Source organism: Gallinula chloropus, assembly GCF_964237585.1.
Source record: "Gallinula chloropus genome assembly, chromosome: 10".
In the NCBI taxonomy this organism is placed as follows: domain Eukaryota; kingdom Metazoa; phylum Chordata; class Aves; order Gruiformes; family Rallidae; genus Gallinula; species Gallinula chloropus.
In genome coordinates, this window is record NC_140095.1 from 17,128,264 (window position 1) to 17,148,951 (window position 20,688).

Below are 20,688 nucleotides of genomic sequence, written 5' to 3' on the forward strand. Positions count from 1 at the left end.
AACCCCAGCCTTGTCTGGTTTTCCTTTCCTTTACGTCTGCAGGAGAGTTGGGTAGGATGCTAACTGCTTGTGGCCTGATGCATAGGTAGGCCCTCTGTACTCTGTCATGCCACCCTGGTTCTTGTAGTGACACTGAGAGCACAAAGCAGCTTGAAAGTAACAGACCCAAAACCTGGGGCTGTAAGGAAAAGGACCTGGCACTCAGAGCCTGGAGAAGGTGCTGTTTGACACAGAAAATGGTTTAGTGTCAGTCATGGGTATGGTGTGCAGCCAGTTAGAGTGCTGGGCTACCTGGGCTGCATGTAGGCACAGCGGCAGTGGGAGGGGGGGACATGGCAGCTCTCCCCACTCTGGAGTCAAGAATACACATTGCATCAGGTGATGCTAAGGAAGGACCTGCATCCTTTGTAGCTCTTTCCTCTAACCCTATACTTTTTGAAATACTGTGCCCAGAAGTACGTGTCCACCTGTACTTCCATCCTAGTGATGCCGTAACTAACTCACACTGCAGCCTGTGGGCTCCTAGGCCAGGGTTGAAGCATAGCAATGGCTATGCTGATGACCTCTTGTTCCTAAGAGCTCACGTCCTCCGTGTGCATTCAAGGTGAACCGGCCGGTGGGGAAGGTGCAGATCTTCACCGCAGACCTGTCGGAGATACCGCGATGCAACTGCAAACCCACCGACGAAAACCCCTGCGGCCTGGACTCAGAGTGCATCAACCGCATGTTGCTCTACGAGTGCCACCCCATGGTCTGTCCCGCTGGGGAGCGCTGCCAGAACCAGTGCTTCTCCAAGCGCCAGTATCCCGAGGTGCAAATCTTCCGCACGCTGGCACGAGGCTGGGGCTTGCAAGCCAAAACAGACATCAGAAAGGTATGTGCTCTGCTTCTGCTTGTCATTTGCTCTCTCCACTTCTCTCTTGCTTACTGTTGGCTTTGATAGTTTTTTTAAAAAAAAATGAGTAACTGACATAATTGGGAAAAGACTTCTTGCCATAGAACATCATTTAGGAGTGAAATGGATGAATTTAACTTTTCCAGTCCTGACCCAGACATATTTTGGCTCAGCAGGGTGGGTCTGCATGTTCCTGTCCCGCAGGTTAAGAACTGTGGTTGCTTGATCTTTGTGGAAGATGGGCTTTATGGCTACACCAGAACACTGGCCTGAAGATGGTGCTCAGCATTTGCAGATGGGCAAGAGTTGACTATAGCTCTTCCCCATTCTTCAACATCCAGGCTTTTCCAGCTTGAGAATCTTGTATCGGAAACTGAAACCGTGTTTGGCTCTCACATATGGATAATGTCTTGAAGATGGCTGTTATTGCTGAAACTCGTGTCTCTGGCTAAAAAACACTTGTGTGTTCTGTGGGCACACATCCGTGCTAAAAGAAGGAGGAAGAATGTCAAAGGAAAGAGAACCCCAAAGCTAAAAAGGGGTCAGGTGAAACAGAGGACAGTTAAGTTAGCACAGTGGGAGAAGAATATCTGAAAAAGGAGTAGGGACAAGATGCTATGGGGGAGGGCTTGATAGCAGAAGGAAAAACACAAGTCTGTCCTGTTTGGGCTTTGCTGCCTGCTGTGATACAGGTTAAAGGGTCTCTATGCTGTTCCATGTACCTGTCATGTTTCACTTTCAGCAGACTCGGGAAACAGCCAAGCTCAGTTATTTAATGGAGGCACCTCTTGGCCCCGGTGGAGCAGAGCTGGGGGGATCCCTTGACGTTACTTCTCTACAGGGGAACTCCATGGACTCCTACAGAAATGGGTGCCCCAGGGGCATCCTGCTGCCCAGTGTGGTCTGTCCCCAACGGGATGTTGTTCCCAGCTGGAATGCAGTTACACAGAGCTTTGAGCTTTGCTTGTGGTAAATTTCACACTGTCCCTGGTGTTAGTTCTTTCGTAGCACAAAGAATAATCTGATAGTTGTTGTTACTTCATTGAATTTAGTTCAAGTTACTTGTTGAACGTGTGGAGTGGATGTATGTCAAGGCTCTCAGTGAAGATTGTAAGTCAAAAACTGGCTACAAAGTGCAGAGGAAGATTCTTATGGAAAGGTTTCCACAAAGGAAATGGGAATTGAGATAGAATACTGTCCTGGTTTCGGTCAGGATGGAGTTAACTTCATTTGTAGCAACAGATGGAATGCTGTGTTTGGGAGTTAAAATGGGAGTAGTGCTGATAACACCCTGATGTTGTTAGTTGCTGTCAGACAGTCAAGGACTTTCTCAGCTCTTCATATTTCTCTATTCTTGAGAAAGGAGGGGCAAAGCCAGGACAGGTGACCCAACTGACCAAAGAGAGTATTCCACGCCAGTTACGTCCTGCCCAGGATATCGGGGGGCTGATGGGAGGAAGGCCTGGGGCGGCTCCGGGACGTGCGGTTCGGGGGGAAGGTCGGGTTCTGGGACGGCTCTGTGTGGCATGGCCTGAGTTGTGTGGTTTGGTGAGAAACTGCATTGGGTATCAACAGCTTCATATATTGTTGCACTAAAGTCCTGTTAGCATTGTTATATTTTATCTTTCTGTTATCTTAGTAAACTATCCTTATCCCAACCCACGGGCCTCTTATTTCTTGGTTTTGGGGTTATTTGCCCCGTCCTTTGCCCTTCCCTTACTTCCTCCCCCCACCTTCCCTTTTTCCTGCTCTTTTCCTTTAAGGAGCAGGCAGCTGCGTGGATCTCTGCTCTCAGCCGGGGTGAAACCATGACAGAGAGTTAAAATGAAAGCAGTGCTGATAACACCCTGATGTTTTTAGTTGCTGTCAGACAGTCAAGTACTTCCTCAGCTCTTCATATTTCTCTATTCTTGAGAAAGGAGGGGCGAAGCCAGGACAGGTGACCCAAATGGGCCAAAGAGAGTATTCCATGGCAATTACGTCATGCTCAGTATAAAGGGGGCTGAGGGGAGGGGGTGCGGCTCCAGGACACGCGGTTTTTGGGGGACAGTTGGGTTCTGGGACGGCTCTGAGTGGCACAGCCTGAGTTGTGGGTTCGGTGAGAAACTACATTGTGTATCAACAGTTTCATACATTTTTTGCTCTAAAGTCCTGTTAGCATTGTTTAGTAAACTATCCTTATCCCAACCTATGGGTTTTTGGTTTCTTGGTTTTGGGGTTGCTATTTGCCCCTTCCATTTCCCTTCCCTTGCCTCCCTCCCCCATCCCCTGCTCTTTTCCTTTAAAGAGCAGGCAGCTGTGTGGATCTCGGCTCTCAGCTGGGGTAAAACCACGACAAACACAAAGATGAATGTCCTTTCATGTTGGAAGGAATTTGTCTTGTCTTACCAGCTGTTTTTTTCTCTCTGGCAGGGTGAATTTGTTAATGAGTATGTTGGGGAGCTCATTGATGAAGAGGAGTGCCGTGCCCGGATCCGCTATGCTCAAGAGCATGACATCACCAATTTCTACATGTTGACACTGGATAAGGTATGTGGAAGGAATTTCTCTTGCCAGGTTCCTAGACAGAAGTAAAATGATTGCAAGGAAGACATGATAGCTGTCTCCTCCAGCAAGTAAACAGGTGCTAAGAGTTACTGATGAGCTGGTCTGCATTTCCACAGGAGAGAAGACTAAAAGATGGACTTTACATGCAGTAGAGAAGCTTTGGGTTGGATATTGGGATTAGGATGAAAGTCTGAGCTGATGTCTTTGGAGTTTATTCAGAAGGAGCGAGACAGTTGTCAGAGGGCAGTTGGCTTAGGATCATAGTTCCTGCTTTGGCATTGCACACCGAATTTGGTAACTTTGGGATCCTTCCCAGCAGCTGAACCCTGGAGAGTCCAGAACCGGGCTGGCGTGTGCCGGAGAAGGCATCAGCCCTCAGATGTATCAGGCACAGCGAGACGTTAATTTAAGTTCAGATCCCAGGTCTTGCAGAGTTAAGTAGAAGGGTGGAGTTTGTTACACCCAGGTTGTTGGTGTGAGCTCCTGGCTCTCAGAGGTAAGTACTTCTGTCAGCTGCTTTCCACACTTTGTCACTCAACTTTCCTAGATTAGAAGGAAACCATGATAGCAGGCATGGGAGGAAGCTGGTGAGTGTGGGACAAGATAACCATCTGACTGCTTTCTGGATCTCCTCTCTTCTTGCTGGAAATTCACACTTTGTCCTATCTTGTTCTCCTTGTCAGGCTGATGGGTGGGAGCAAGAGCAGATGTAAATACCAGGTGTAAATACCTCCTTTGTTACTACAAAACCAAATCTGTTGCAACTGCCCCTAACAAACAGTAGTGTGCTATACAGAAGTGTACCTCACAGGTTCCATACTGTTCCTGTTTTCCTTCTACACACTGATGTGTGAGAAATAGGAACTGTTATTTCACTTGTAAGCAGAAGTTGGGATCTACAACCGCAAGCGCTGCCTCGGAAGTGTGCTGGTGTACGCAGGGAGAGCTAACTTGACTCTGCAATGGCCGTGCTTCCCTGGCTGTTCAGGAGCCCTGTCTGCTTGGTCAAGGAAGATGGTGTTGCACAGGAAGTTGTGCTGCTGTTTGACCTGCCAGTCCCAAACCAGACACATCAGCAGGTGGAATCTGGTTGGGTGTCACGCTTGGTTAACACACCTATGGATTTTGCAAGCACCATAGATGCCTCTGTTGTGCTTTTCGCTCCTAATTAATACTTTCCTGGGCTGCAAGGGCTTGAGCAGGAAATGTCAGGTTATTAAATGCTGGGTTTTTTTCTGTTTTGTTTTGGCTTTTTGCAATTCCAGGATCGAATCATTGACGCTGGGCCCAAGGGCAATTACGCCCGGTTCATGAACCATTGCTGCCAGCCCAACTGCGAGACTCAGAAGTGGTGTGTGAACGGCGACACGCGCGTCGGGCTCTTCGCAATTGTAAATATCAAAGCTGGTAAGGAACCCTGCTCTGGCAGCACCTGCAGTTCCCAGCCTGGGAGTGTTGCTGTGAGGGAAGTAGAGGGGGGAGGGATTGTAGCTCCCAAGGAAGAGAGGTAATTTTTGTTTTCACATAGGCAGTCATGAGAGTTAACACTGGCACTGACATAATGAAACTCGTACATCCAGGGGATAAATGAAAGTTCATCGTTCTGATTTACGGGGTCAGGAGACAGAACTAAGCACGCTGCAGCGTGGGGTCGAATGCCCTTTCTGGCTGTAGTTTGTGGTAGGAGTGTTGGGTTGTGCTGAATTTTCAATCCACATGAATCATACAATCACAGAACGGTCTGGGTTGGAAGGGACCCCAAGGATCACAGAGTTCCAACCCCCTGCCACAGGCAGGGCCACCAACCTCCAGGCCTGGAGCTACACAAGTTGTCCAGAGCCCCGTCCAGCCTGGCCTTGAACACCTCTAGGGACGGAGCACCCACCACCTCTGGGCAGCCTGTTCCAGCACCTCACCACTCTCTCAGTAAAGAAGTTCCCCCTAATATCTAATCTAAAGCTTCCTTCCTTTAGCTTAAGTCCATTCCCCCTTGTCCTGCCATTACCCACCCTTCTAAAAAGTTGATTCCCCTCCTGTTTGTATGCTACCTTCAGGGACTGGAAGGCTGCAATGAGGTCCCCCTGCAGCCTTCTCTTCTCCAGGCTGAACAACCCCAGCTCCCTCAGCCTCTCTTCATAGGGGAGGTGCTCCAGCCCTCTAATCATCTTTGTGGCCTCCTCTGAACCCTCTCTCCAACAGTTCCACATCCTTCTTGTATTGGGGGCCCCATATCTGGACACAGGACTCCAGCTGGGGCATCATCTATGAATCTATGGGAGAGATATGTGAATCTATGGGGGAGATTTATAGTGTCCTTGTGCCGCTGTGACTGTCGTTTGTGTTGTCATATTTCAAAAGCTCTTTTGCCTCAGCAGTCAGACCTTCTGCCCCATAACTCGTTACAACTTGTGTGTTTTTGATCTGCTTTTGTGCCAGGGACTGAGCTGACTTTCAACTATAATCTGGAGTGTTTGGGAAACGGCAAGACCGTTTGTAAGTGTGGGGCCCCAAACTGCAGCGGCTTCCTAGGAGTGCGGCCAAAGGTACTGATGCCTCCTCTAAGCTTTTGTTCTTCCCAGTCCCCTCTTTGCATAGATGTGTATTGTTTGCTGTAGAGATCTCAGGTAAGGGTACTTCTGGTCTCAGTGTGGCCAGGAAAACACTGCTTGCAGCGAGTTGAATGTCCGAGTTTTTATTCTGAGAGAGCAGATCTTTCACCTCAGAGTTGCAATAAACAATAGCAGGAAATTATAGTTTATACCAAAAGAGTAAATTAAAGGTATTTTTTCCAGAGTTTTCTGCTTATTGCAATGGCTTGAGCAAGCAAAGTGTACACATCTGTCAGGAATCACTCGATTTTTAGAACTCAGCAACTTTGGAGAGCTTCGTTTTGAACTTTAACGTTTGCAGAAAGAACTGATTTTCATTACCTCCTTTTGTGAGCGGGTTCTCACCAGGAAAAGGAAATAACAGGAGCTTTTGGCCAAGTTCCCAGCTGTCACCAGCTCAATCTATGCCTCAGCTGTTGGCTTGTTTCAAGAGCTTGACAAAATTAGTGTAATCCCTCTGCTTCGGAATGTGGATGCTGGTGCTTTGCATACCCCCAGGGAAGGGGTTAAAAGCTCCAGCAGCACAGTTGTTAAACCTTCTCAGCATATAGGGAAGGTTTTGTGACTTCTGGAGAGCTCAGTTCTGAAAAAAAAAATAACTTAGGGTAAAAAGTATAAATATTGATTGTCTTCAGAAGGTGACAGATGAGGTGAATTACGCATCTGATGTGTTTAGTTCTTTGGGTTGGGTTGCGATTTAAAGTTCAATTGATTTTGTGCTCCTCTTGTGTTAGATGTTACTTGACTGTCATTTTTTGCCCTGAAATTGCAGGTTGCATGATGGAAATGAGAAAAAGGTGCCCTTTAGTTGGCTGTAATGTTCCATTGTGGAGCCTGAGGCGACTCATTCCATCTTGATTAAATGGACTCAGAAACAATACCCTTTGAGTTGGCGAGGGTGCTGTTTTGGTTTGTTTTGTGAGGTTTTTTTTTAAATTCATCCCACTGTAGATGCATTTTTAAACTTCCTGAAGATACAGCAAGAGAAAACATCTCAAGTTCACCCTTAAAAGTGATCTTTCTAACCAGGAGTGGGAAGAATACTTAGGGGGGTCTATTGTACTTCAGTGATCAAGTGGGAATCGCTTAGTCCAGCTGTTAGACGTTGCTTAGAAATTCAAATTAGCTGTGAAAGGCTTTTCTTGTTCTCTTTGTAATTAGATAGTGGAAGGTGCTAGGCGCTGGGAATAGGTGGGGTAGATTGAGTGGAATCTTTTCACTGCCTCAGTGATAAGAAAGCCCTAACTTGTCCCCATTGTCAGTGGGAATGATGGTATGAAACCAGGAATATCCACTTGGGGAGGGGAAGGAAACAATCAAGAAGTGATGTCCCGCTGTTGCGAGACAGCTGGATAACCCTCTGCAGAATGCTGAAGTTGTAGATCTGGAGACAAAGGTTTTGAAAAGCTTTGGTGACGGGTTTGGTTGTAATCTTGATAAGAGAAGGATGAAAACAGCGCCCAGTATTTATTTATGCAGGATAGAGGATGCATGAAGCGCTCAGTGCCCCAGGCACACACCGGGGAGGTGAGAGCAGAAACAAATCTGCTAGGAGGTCATCGGTGACCGGTCATGGCAGAGAAGGGGCTGTCATGCCGTTTGACCACCCTAGGAACGAGCTGCTGTGGTGAGGCAGCTGTGAAAAAGGCAAACGTTGGGCAGTGCTTTGGGAGGGATTTCCCATTTTCCTTTGAGGAAGTGTTGATGTCACTGCACATGGCCTGTGAGGCATCGTGTACAGCAGCGTGTGAGCACCTGGAACTTGTCTTTGGGAGAAATAAAGTCAATGAAGGCAGAGAAGAGCCATTGGCAAGGTTGGAAGTGCAGCCTGTGGATGTGTTTGCTTCTGAGAAGGCGAGTGTGTCCCAGTGGTTACCTCAGGGAAGGATAAAAACTGCACAAGAGCAATGTTGATGCAGGAGCAAATAGGTCTAAACTGATTGCAAATAAATTCAGACTGAAGGGGAAGAGAGGTGTGAGTAGTGTCAGAAAGACAGGAAAGCCTGGGAGAGAGACTACTCTTGAAGAGTCATGGGTGCAAGGAGACTTGGCTGCTTTGACTGGGGAACCTGAACAGGCTGTGAAAGGTGGCACGAGCTCAGGGACACCCAGCAGCCCTCAGTTCCTCATTGTGCTGTTACTAATTGTGTAAACAAAGCCTGTGTTTAACCAGGCTTTGTGCAGGGTTTCTGGGTATTTAAAAAAAACCCAAATAACAAAATCATTTAAAAAAAAAAATCCCCAAACTATTTGCTACAGTAAACTGGTAAATATTAAGCAACACTGTAGAGAAGCTACATACATTGAAGGTGTGGCTGGCAGTGGGATTGTGATTTGCAGGATTTGCAGTTATCTCCACCGTAGCAGGAAGGGGACAGATGGAAGGGCAGAGACCTGCAGTAACTGGTGTTGTCTCCCCTGCAGAGCCAACCCACCATCACTGAGGAGAAGTCCAAGAAGCTGAAGAGACGGACGCAGATGAAGCGCCGGTCGCAGGCGGAGGTGATGAAGGAGCGAGAGGACGAGTGTTTCAGCTGCGGGGACGGAGGGCAGCTGGTGTCTTGTAAGAAGTCAGGCTGCCCCAAGGTGTACCATGCAGACTGCCTCAACCTGACCAAGAGGCCTGCAGGTCAGTGTTCTGCACGGCTGGGCTCTGCTGGGGTTGCCACCTGGGATGGAGGTGTCCCAGGCACTGCTCACCACCTTGCACTCCCCTCACAGCATCTTTAAATTAGGGAGATGTTACTCATTTAACAGACTTGGTGCCCACATGACACAACCCTGGTTCACACCCCACTGTGACTGCAGGAAGATTAGCTGGCTGCTGAAGGGGGAGAGCTGTTTCTTGCCTAAGAAACCGTGTTTGTGAGCTGACATAATCTTTGGGGTCTGGCAGAAGACACTCCCAACAATAGTTGAGATATTAGTTCCTCAGATTGGCCTTCTTCCCAAAGTTGAAGGCAGTTGAGTAAATTGAACATTGAGGAAAAATGCTGATGGAAAATGGGAGTTTGAGAAGAACATGTTAGATGTCTGAATAGCCATGTGTTCATAGTTAAAGAGAACAGAATCAAAGCATATCCTAGTTATTGGTGAAATGAGGGCAGAAATTTGAAATAAAAATCATGAGAGAGTACTTCCAGTTGTGTGCAAAGAAATAGGCTCCCTGCATGAGTGATACAATGGGTTCTAGTTTTTTTGTAACTCAGGAGGTGTAAAGTCTCCATTGGAGGAAAAGATTTAAGTTGCATTTAAAAATTGTAAAGGAGCTGGTTGGAGGAGATGCTTCCTCTGTTGATTCAGTTTGTGTTGGTTACTAAAGGAGGAGTCCCTGCGATCTGGAGTGAGTGTTCAGGATTAACCAGTGCTCAGGAAGGAAAAAGATTTGACCTAAGTCTTGGTAGGCCAGGACCTGCTTTCTGCCAGGCTGGGAGGCTGGAAAAGCTGCTACAAGGTCGAGTGCCAAATAATTAAATAGTAAGAATATCAGTATTAGATGACAAGCTTTTAGGTAGAATTAACTCAGGAAGACTAATGTAGGGGGCTTTGCTAAGATAATAAATTTGGTTAATAAAAGCAACTTCGTTGGAATGATTTGTTCATGGGAACTATTTGATTTGAGACTGTGGGCATTGTTGTAATTACTAATTACATGCAGCGATTTCTGAGCATGTTGTGGGCAGGCTGAGAGACACTGAACCGAGTGCTCTCTGGAAGTCACTGTGATTGCACCAGGGGGCCAGACCTGGGCAGTCAGCACCTCCAGCTGTAATGCAGCAAAAGGGGTTAGAAAGGGTAGTAGCATGTTTTGCAGGTGGCAGGAATTACGTGCTTTGGGGGGCAATAGGGCATTTATACAGAAGAGTTTGGGTTGTTCATTGAACGAATGATACAACAGCAACGAGGAATCAGTGGGAGTGCAGGTCACTCCTATGGAACATCATCATGAGGGGGGTGTGAGTTCCAAATATCGCCTTTCAGCCCGCTTCTGTGTGCTGAGACAGGGTGCTGCAACATCCTGGCAAGTTTTCCTCTGCTTTAAAGTCTCCAATAAAGGAGAATCCAGCCTTCAGCCGTTCCCCTGCTTTCCATTTGAAAAGTTTCTCCTCACAGCCTGACTTGAGAACACAAAGGATTGCTGTCTGATACCCATTTTATTTACATACTGGGAGACTGTTGTCTCCTTAGTCCTTTTCCTCCTTAAACAAACACAGCCTCTCCTTGCAGCTCTTATTTTCTGAAATTACTATTCTTGGTCTGCTCTGCACTGTGTCCCTCTTGCATGCACATTTTTAAAAGTGTAGTAGCAAGAGTATGTTAACAGCATTGCAGCCAAGGCCTTGCTAAGGCTCAACAGAAGAGGATAATTATATTTTGTATTCCACGTAAAAATTTCTCAGGAAATGAGATTTAATTGCTTTGCAAAAATAACTTCCATGTTTATGTGCTGTTTGTGATTTTCTCTTATCATCTTTTATTCTTCCTCTTGATCCTGTTCACACGCTTCCTGTAGTTCTTCCTCTTGCAGTCCTGCTTTGCATTGGTCTTTATTTAATTGCACCTTGTGGGTGCAAGAACATCTGTCCAAATTAAATTCTTAGCCTCTCTAACCAGAGTTCTGCAGTCTTTCAGAGCAGTGTTGTTACATACCTGTGTCTGTAAGAGCAGCTGCTGTTCTGTTTCCAGAGATTTAAATTAAAACACCCTGAAGGATGTCACTGGAAATGCCCCCTGGCTTTGCCAGAAAACTATTCATACCTTTTTATCAGAATGATTTTCAGTCACTTGTAGCCATTTGACTCGTTTTACAGGTAGGCTGTTGTAGCTGCTCCTCAGGACTTGTCATGCAGGACATGAAAGGTTCAGCACTTCAAATGTTTCCTCTGCCATGGGCATTGCTGCTGAGTAATTGGAATTTCCTGCTTGTTTACATGTTGCTAATTGTGTGATCTTACTTCCAGAGCTCCGGGGCTGTCTCTGGAGAAGGCTGCTTATTCATTAGGCCTTTTATCTTGTCAAAGACAATTAGAGTGGTTTGATAGGATTTACCCTTCCTGCAACATACTGGCAGGTTTTGACTTTATTTTCCATCTGTACCAATGACCTCTGTAAGAAAAGTCCCAGTCTTTCCAGTTGCCACAGTGAGTGTGGAGCGTGGCGCTCTGGGTTTCTGATGGTGCAGGGGGAGCAGTGACAGCCTGGAAGGGGGGGAGAAAAACATGTATAGTGGTAAACATCCCACTCTGCAAAGCACACTAAAAAAATCAGAAAAGACACAGAAAAGCAGCATATGTACTTTGAGGCTGGAACAGAAGCCTTGGACTGGCTTCACAGGAGGGGAAAACGTGATGCGTGTTGTCTCCAAGCCCAGGGGAGAAGCAGCCTGTGAACTGGGAGTGGAAAGCTGGTGTTGCACAAGTGCATGGAGAGATGCCCACAGCTGCTCGGTGTTGCTGTGTGCTCTTCCAGCCTCCCTGGGAAAAGAGCTGGTAGCCAAAGCCACAGACATGTGGGCTTTGTTCAGGGAGGCTGGGAACTGCTCTGGCCTGGCTACTCAATGCCATCGCTCCGAGCACAGGCTTTGCAGCAGGGCAGGGAGCTGGTGAGGGGTGGTGCAGAGGGGTATGGGGTGTTGGGGGAGCATAGAGGCAGGAGGTGTGTTTGGAAAGGCAGTCGTGCTGGGGACTCAGCATTGTGTACTCTGGCTGAGAATGGTTCCTGCTGGCCATGAACTGATGAGAAGCATTTGGTAGAGACAGCAGAAGCCTTGGCTGAGGGAGCAGGGGGGCTGAAACAGGGAGGGCATCTACAAGTGACAAAACCCCAACAATCCCTGAACTGTAATGCTTTTTTTTTTTCCTCTGTCATGATGTTGATACTGACAGTGACACAGAGCTCCTCAGGGGAACAGGTTGGCTTTGGGATAAGCAGTGTTTTTATCTTGGCCATACACAGAGGTTAGGGATGGTGCTGTTAGGTACAGAGACAATAGAAACTTGCTCTGTTGTGATCACTGCCCTTTCACTTCTTCTTTCTGATAAACAGGAAAGGAGGTTGTTGGCCCAGAACAAATACTTAAGTGAACTTGAAGTTAAAAAAGTTCATTGGGTCTGTTATACACAGATCTCACTCTTGTTGTCTGTGAAAATCAGAGCCATGACATGTGCAAGCTGGGGGTGTATTCTCTTTTCTAGGCACCTGTATCCATCAGTGCCATGCTGGAGTCAGGTGGGCTTTTGGTCTGGCCTGGTGTGGCATGTGTGTGTCATGATTATCATTTCCCTCCTTGCTTCCCAGAATGCAGGTTCCTGTTAGCTGCCTATCAAGCCTGGGAGCTATGGCAGAAACTGAGGAGGACATGTATGTAGCACTGTAAGGGAGCATCTCAGGGGTGTTACTAGTATACATCCCTTGAACTCCCTTTGCAGCAGGCCTTGTCTCTTCCCTTTCTGCCAGTCCTAAGCTATGTCTTTTCTCCTGTGTGTCTGTGCTGCAGGAAAATGGGAGTGCCCGTGGCATCAGTGTGATATGTGTGGTAAGGAAGCAGCTTCCTTCTGCGAGATGTGCCCCAGGTCCTTCTGCAAGCAGCACCGGGAAGGCATGCTCTTCATCTCCAAGCTGGATGGACGTTTATGCTGCACAGAGCATGATCCCTGCGGGCCTAACCCTCTAGAGCCAGGAGAAATTCGTGAGTATGTGCCTCCCATAGAAGCCCTGGCTAATGGTGAGGACACACAGCCACCAGAGCAGCCACCTGCAGACACAGACCTGAGCGTTCAGCCTCTGGACAGCCTACCTCAGTCTGTGGCCCTCAGACTGCAGTCACCAGAAAAGCCCCCCGCTACCCTAGCACTGAGGCTGCCGCCGTCAGAGAAGCCCCCCACCACCCTAGCCCTGAAGTTGCAGCCATCAAACAAGCCCCCCACCACCCTGGCCCTCAAGCTGCCTCCACCAGACAAACCACCCGCCACCCTGGCACTGAGACTGCCGCCTTCAAATAAACCCCCCACCACTTTGTCACTGAGGCTGAAACCATCCAATAAACCCCCCACCACCCTCTCGCTCCGGCTGCAGCCTTCGGACAAACCTCCCACCACCCTGTCACTCTGCCTGCAGCCAGCAGACAAGCCCCAAGCTGCCCTGTCCCTCAGGCTGCAGTCAGAGAAGCAGCAGCCTGTCATTGTAGCGCTGAAGCCTCAGCAGCCCGACAAACCTCCCACCAACGCGGTGCTGTGGCCACTGGACGAGGCCTCTGGTGACACCACCCAGCCTCATCTGCCGAGCAAGTCTCCTCCAGGATCCCCACAGTCCTCAGATGAATCGCTGGGTAGCACTGGTGCCCTGCAGCTCCAGCTGTCAGACGAGCCTCCTGCCCCCCCTGGGCTTTTGGGGTTATTGGACAAGTCTCTCATTGACACCAGGACCCAGCAGCCTGAGCTGCTGAATGAGTTCCCGGCGAAATGCCTGCATCCTCAACTGTCAGACAGACTTCTTGCCATGACTGAGACCCTGCAGTCCCAGCTGGTGGATGAGTCTCCTGTGGACGATGAGGCTCAGCCATTGGACAAAGCTTCTGCCCAGAGTCCGCAGCTTCGGTCTGTGGAAAATGCTCCTGGCTCCATGGTGTCACAGGTCCCAGCATCGGAGATAGCTCCTGGTCCTGGGATGCTGTGGCCTCTGCCCGTTGAAAACGTCCCCAGCTCTCCGGTTTCACGGAACCTGCCCACAGAGAAGGCTCCTGGACCAGCTGTGCCACGGCCCCCACCTCCAGAGAAGGCGTCCTTCTCTGGGGCAGTGTGGGTCCCAGCCACGGAGAACACTCCCAGCTCTGGGGCACCCCGTCCCCTGGCTCCAGAGAAGGCTCCTGCCTCGGGGATGCCACGGATCCTGCCCACAGAGAAGGCTCCCAGCTTAGGGGTGCCGCGGCCCCTGCCACCGGAGAAGGCTCCTGGTTCCCGGTCACCACATGTCCTGCCCATGGAAAAGGCTTTTGGCCCGGGGCCCCTGCGGATGATCCCACTCACGCAGAAAGTGCTCACCCCTGGAATGCTGTGGCCCCTGCCTCTGGAGAAGGCTGCTGACTCTGGGGGCCTGCGGGTCCTGTCTCCGGAGAAGGCTCTTGGCTCTGGGCTGGCTCGGCCTCAGCTCTTGGAGAGGCCCCTCACTCATGCAGCTCCGTGGCCTCAGGCGTCGGAGAAGCTGGCTGCTGCTGTGGCTCCTCGGCCCCAAGCCTTGGACAAGCCTCCAGCTCCCAGGCTGTTGCTGTCGGAGAAGGCACTGCGGCCCGTCGACCAGAACGCGCAGCTGAAGGAGAGAGGAGCCCCGGCCGTGGAGCTGAGTCCCCAGCAGAAAGAGAGGACCATGTTAGCTGGTGAGCAAATCTCTTGGTCTGCTGGGAAGGCGATGACACATGTCGGACAGGTACCTTGGCCTACGGAGAAACTACAGACGCACGAGCAAACCCACTGGTCTACTGCAAAAGCCCTGACACCTGCAGAGCAACCTCCCCGGACAGCAGAGAAACTACCAGAGCCGACCCTTCAGCCTGGCTGGGAAGTGGCCTCAGCCCCCGCAGAGCAAACCCCTTGGACATCAGAGAGATTGCGTGCATTCGAGCAGACCCCGCGGCCAGCCAGGGAAGCACCAGTGCCCCCGGAGCAGATGCAGTGGCTTGTCACGAACATTCAGACAGTTGACCAGATTGCTTGGCTGGGTGAAAAAATACAGACTCCACGGGGGCAGGACCCTTTGCCTGAACAAAACACAGCGCTAGCCCGTAACCAGGATTCTGTCTGTCGTGAGTTGGCCGACTCAGAGCCAAAGTGAGGTTGGTGAATATGGGAGGCAGGTTTCAGTCTTTTAATGTTTAGGGAGGGGAATCTTTGTTTTGTTTGGGTTTTTTTTTATTCACTTCCCTGAGCCCAGCCCCATACCCATGCACATCCCATCCGTATTCTCTCGTGACATGAGCAAGGACATTCACTTAAGTTTGAGTGCGGCCCCAGCTGAAGGAAGAGAGCATCTGTAACCTTTTCTCCTCTTCCTTTTACAAATGGTAAAGCTGAAATAAAGAGTCCACTTTGGGTAAAAAAAATCTCCAATTCCACTGAAATGGTCACATTACTGATCCAGCGTGTTCAAGCTCCAGGTCTGACTCGTAGACAGGTTCCCCAGTACAACTAGGGGCCTTGCTCTTGTTAACTGTATTTAGAGGAAGTGGTCAGGCTGCCCTGGGACTGGAGAGGTTTCATGGATCAGGCGGTGAGCAGTCAGGTGTATGCCAGACTGTGGAAGCGGGGAAGGGGTTTATCCGTCGTCTGCCCAGGTCTCTGTCCCTGCAGGGTGTTGCTTTGCGAGGTTTGTCCGTGCGTTCGCTGGGGCGTGCTGTGTGTGTGGTTCACTGAAGGCCAAGGATCACCTCCAGCCCACCTCAGAGAGGAGCCTGCTGCACTTGCTCCGTGCAGTTTTCTCCAGCAATAGACCATATCCATTGAGGCTCCTTTGTACAAAGCTGCAACTGGCCTGGCCCAAGAAACGGGAAATCCAAAGGAGATCAGGGCAAAGAGAGATCTTGGAAGAAGCCATCCTGCAGAGCTTTCATTCTTTTGTCTTAATCCGTTAGCACGGGACACGCAGAGTGTTTCCTGCACTTGAAAACATTGTGACCTATAAAGCAGCAATAGTGGAGTAGGGCAGAGTGGGGTTCCCCAAGGTGCTGAGCACCCCCCTGGCAGGGTGGTGGTGCTCCCTTTCAGATTTCCATCCAGTCTCTTCTTGACTTCTGTCGTCACCGTGAGCCAGCAGACTGAGGGGGTCTGTTCTCCCCTTGCCTCGGACGCGTTCGGGATGTGTTGGCATCATACCTGGTCTTCCCAGCAGCAGCGGGACGCGCTGCCGAGCTGCGAGCGAAGCCTGTGCCCTTTGCTGTGCGGCGCGGAGGCAAGGGTGCTGTAGCTGTACCGGGACCCATCTCGACACCTTCCCCTTGGGTAGCTTCTGGCTTAACTCTTCTACAACCAAAGGAGACTTGAATTAACTGGACTGTATTGGTGTGCGTGTGTGTGTGTGTGTGTGTGTGCGCGTGTGTGTGTCCTTCCAACCGAATAGTAGTTCTCACACTGGAACACGGTGGGCTCCAGCAACTGGCTGGCTTTCTTTTTTCCTCTTCTCCCTTTTCCAGTTGAGATGTTTTGGACCTGGTGGTCGTCAGGCTGGTGTCCAGATTAGGCCTGCTGAAAGCCGTTTGCTCGAGTGTTGAGGCAGAAGTTTGCTTGGCTGTGATGCTCCCGGGGCAAGCGGTAGATTCCCCGGGACCTGCAGAGTGGCATCTTGTGACCACCGCCACCCGTGCGGGCAGGAGGAGGAGGATGAGCATCCCTGGGCAGCGTGTCCCGGGGCTGGATGGGGTTGGTATCCTGACAAGGAGCGCTGCTGACCAGCTCACTCTCCCACTCTCACAACACGTTACCTCTGTGGTTTGCCTGAACTCTGCTGATCCAGGTGCCGCAGCCTCGGATCTCTGTGCCCACCACCAGACCCCTGCGCAGCTCCAGTGTGTCCTCCTCCTTCCAGGCAGATCTGCAGGTCCTTCCCCAGAAAAGGAGCGTTGGGCTCCACGCTGGCCTCCTCCCTCCAGTGTGGGAGCAGGTCCTTCTTCCCACCTGGCTTGCAGGTGCCTGCTGCTCCCAGAGCAGATGGTCATGAGCTTTGCAATTTTGGGAGGTGGACACTTATACCAAGACAGACCCTAACCCATTCTCCTTCCCTGACGTACGTGCCCCAAGACAACCTCCCGCTGTGCAAGGCCGGGCGTGCTGGGCACGGGGGGACATTACCAGTGCTATGGTGCATCTCTTTCTCTAGTCCGAATCATTTCAGACCCTTTGTAGAATAGCTAGCGACTTCAAGAAGCTTTATGGCTTATGGAAACTTACTGTTTAATGTTGTTTTGTTGTTTTTTTTTTTTCCGGGAAGACTGGCAGGTCAGTTCCTGCTTGCTGCTGAAACTGGGGAAATGCAAGCAGCTTGTGTTTCTGCGTGACTCCTGCACAAAGGGAATCAGGACAACTCCTCAGAGCCATTGAGAGAGAAGATAATCTTAAGGGCATTCGTTTAACTTTTTAAAACAAAATTTTAAAAATGGTAATGAGGTTCAGTATATTAAGTATTTATCATGTGTGAGAAGGAAAAATAAATCTTGAATTTACATTTATAGGCCTTCCCATGAGCTGGACTTACTTAGTCATGTAGATTGTGTAAGTAGGGTTACCTCCGTGCCAGCTGCCCAGCCAGCTACAGCTGTAACCAGACAGGTATCTGCACTGCTCTGTCCACCTCCGCTTCGCATTGTCACGTGTTAACTAGTTACTTGTTTCATGAAAAATAAACTGTGAATATTTTTGGTGCAGGCTTTTTTAAATCTGTAAAGTGGAGAAGTTCTCGATGAATTCTCGTCAAGTGCAGGTTTGAAAAGAAATCACTTCTGTTAATGGTGTGCTCCTGTAGTCAGGTGAGGTTCCCGGCGGCGGCAGCAGCCTTTCACGCAGCAGGCTCTTACCCAAAAGCTTGTTTTGAGCAGTGAATGTGGATTTGAACCGTTGCATGGCATTTCAAACCCACAGCCTTATTCCTTGCGTCTAACCCTACCCCACTTCTTGTCTCCCTTCATGCCTTTTCCAGGTTTCTGGCTTGCTACCTTCCAGCAGCTTCGTGCTGGAAAGTTGACTTCGGCGTAGCACGCTAAAGTTGGTGTTTGGAAATGTCATCAAAGGAGGAAGCCAGCAAGTTGCTCTTCCCTCCCTGCCCTCGTTTGACCCCATGGCGATGCTCTGTCAGATCAGGAGGGCTTTTCAGATGTATTATACAAGGCTTCGTTTACTCAGAGCTTGCAGAAGGAGCAGTGGTAAGACCCAGTGATTGCTGGCTCTGCTGGGTCTCTTGACAAGGCAGGTGTGACCTGACCAGGTGTGGAGATAGGTCTGGGCAGCCCTGCCCAGCCTTCATCAGCAGAGCCCTGGGACATGGCTCCAGGCAACACAACCTTCATCAGGGAAAGATTGGGCTGCTTCAGCACTCTAGAGGTCTGGCAGTTGGTAGCAGCTGGTAGTGCTGCCTTGGCAGAGGAGAGGGAGTCTGTGCTGTGTTTCATTGTTGCTTTCAGAGTTCAGTCAGTTTGAATCCTGGAGGGTTTTTGTCTAGAGGAAAGCATCAGGTAACACGTACCCCCTAGCAGACTGCTCCTTTGGGAGAGAGAGACTGCTGCAGCTTTGCTCCAGACACCCTGAGCCCTTGTTGCCAGGCTGGAGCTGGCTGAGGAGCGTGGCCAGCTTTACTGTGGCTGATGGTTCAGTGCTCACGTCATGGTGTTGGAGAGACCCAATCACCTGGCCACCAGCAGTCTTGGGTCAGGCAGCCAAGAGGTGACTCATGCGTTGATTCACTCTTGTGGAGGGTTGTATAGGCAGAATCAAGGGTGTAATTATTTCTGCTCAGAGCTGCGCCCTATTCCCTGCTGTCCCAGGGAGGCTCATGGGCATTTCCCAGGGTCATGAGCCCGTTCCCAGTTTTGAATGGGATGAAGGATTTGCTCCCATACAAATGCTTCATTGGTCAATGTTCTTGCTGTCAGGATGTGCTGGCTGCCCCTGCACAGCTCAGTGGGCTGAACTCATGGGCTGTGGCCTCCATCCTGCAGTGGGACCCGCTTCAGTGGTGGGTGATCTTTGGCTGGATGGAGGAGCTCTGGTCAGGGGTAACAGCGTGCTCAGGGACTCGGTCTGCCTGCCCAGGCAGGGCATGAGGGTTGCAGGGGAGGAACCACTGCAGGACATTGTGGGCAGGAAGGGGGTGGACACTGGCTGCTGTCTGTCCATCCTGTGTGGTTCATCCCATCTGCTCCAGCTTGCTGGTCAGACGGGGCTCTGGCAATTCTATTGGAAAAGCAACCACTCGAAGGGATAAAATCCCCAACTGTGTATCTTCAGCCACTGACTAGCTTGTGGTAGCTCACTTTATTGCTGTTCTTGAGTTCAAACTTTTCCTATTTAACAGAAAAATCTACAAGAACCAGATTCACTTCTGTGCACAAAGTATCCAGGTGGTACTGTGGGAGCATACGGGGTAATCCGGGGTTAAACCACCCCAGGCACAGGCTTTGCTTTGAAGCTGTGCCTGTAGTTACAGTTCAGGAGAGGAGAGAGATGGTTGAATCTAGAGACTAAGGTGAGCTGACGTGGATTTAGGGTGCTAGAAGAGCTTCAGCTGTTTCACAGAAAGAAGAGAAAAGCAGCCCTAAACCCTGATGCACCTCAGCTGTGGTATAACCTGAGCACGCTGGGAACCTGCGCTGCTCCTGCCTGGACACCGCAGCCAGCGTTGCGAGAGGGCAAGGGGAGTGAGTTTGAGAAACCTCAGACCTTCAACACCTTCTGTTTATGTTTTATTTCAGCCTTAACTTCTGATTTTGCTTGGTGTTCAGAATAACCGTAATTGTAACCTGCTTGTAATGTGCTTTGCCCTAAATTACTGATGAGGCTTTCGGCCTTTGCCGGCCACCGAGTGTTAAAGCGAAGTGGGAAACCGTGCAGCTACTCTGAAAGTACAGGGGGCTTGGCAGTGTTGGATTGCCCGGGCTTTGCCTGCGCTAATTACTCCCCTGTGATAATAGTGATAATGCCAATGGCAGCATTTGCAGCCGAGGCTGTGCCCCTTGTGGCAGCACAGCCTGGTGCTCGGTGCTCCCAGAGCCTGGGGAGCAGGGATGCTGGAGCTTGGGCACCGCTCCGCTGCTTGCCTGGGACTTTCACATTCGGGGTGGCAGCGTCCTTGTTTTAGCAGGAGGTGGGAAAAGGCAGATTTCTGCTCTGGGTCCCCCAAAAGTGACCTAAACCAATCCAGTGTGGGGAGAGGCCGCGTGTGTGAGCTCGGGCTGGAGAAGTGGCAGTGATGGACAGTCCCTACAGCACTGAATCTACCTCCTAGGGAAATCTGAGAAATGGGTGTTGCTATTGTCCTATTTCAAGGTAAAGTTTTAATCAGTTTGCCCTTGGCAAAGCTCTTGGGCTATTGTGGTGCTATTGTAAACCGTTCGGCAGCTTAGCACAGTAGGGCTGGACTCAGCTCCCAGCCCACGGGCTGGAGGTTTCTTCACTGGCCCAAAATCCTGTCCCCCTGATAGCTGGGGCTGGGCTTCGGCACCTGTGGCAGAAACAGGACAAGGCGTGACTCGGTTCCTTCGATTTGTGATGGTTTTGAGACTCAAACCGGCGTGCCAGTGGGCCCCGTGGGCGTAGGGAGCAGGTGGAGCCACGTGAAGCGAGGCAGGTGTCCGCTAACTGCATGTTCTTCGTGTCCGTTTGGTACTGAGCTGGTTTCAGTTTTTGTTTTGTTTTTGTTTTTTTTTTTTTTCCTCTGATGTTTCCAAGTTGTTGACTTCAAGGAACTGGGTTTTGTGTATTTTTTTTTTTTTTAAGACACTGGGAACTTGTTAAAAGGCAAAGCAGCAGCACCAGGAGGCTCAAGGTGGAGCATGGCTGGAGCTGAGGGCTGCCCCAGCAGACGTGGGTGGGAGGGCAGATGTGTCAGCAGCAGCTGGCGCAGGCAGGGAGCAGCTCTCCCTGCGATGGGCAGCAGCCTTTC

The 20,688-nt window shown here is 50.1% G+C and overlaps 1 protein-coding gene across 1 annotated transcript in view; it reads left to right on the top strand.

Annotated features, from left to right (window-relative positions):
* The window catches only part of NSD1 (nuclear receptor binding SET domain protein 1), a gene marked incomplete at its 5' end in the record, with an annotated part of 60,943 nt that extends 43,473 nt beyond the window's left edge, over window positions 1-17,470 (top strand). Inside the window, 7 exons of the mRNA XM_084268594.1 lie at window positions 605-874; window positions 3,308-3,424; window positions 4,708-4,849; window positions 5,879-5,985; window positions 8,476-8,680; window positions 12,548-14,878; window positions 17,026-17,470. Of these exons, the coding sequence (XP_084124720.1) occupies window positions 605-874; window positions 3,308-3,424; window positions 4,708-4,849; window positions 5,879-5,985; window positions 8,476-8,680; window positions 12,548-14,877 (3,171 nt within the window). The 3' untranslated portion in view covers window position 14,878; window positions 17,026-17,470. The remainder of the gene's footprint in view (window positions 1-604; window positions 875-3,307; window positions 3,425-4,707; window positions 4,850-5,878; window positions 5,986-8,475; window positions 8,681-12,547; window positions 14,879-17,025) is intronic.
* Window positions 17,471-20,688: the final 3,218 nt, after the last annotated feature.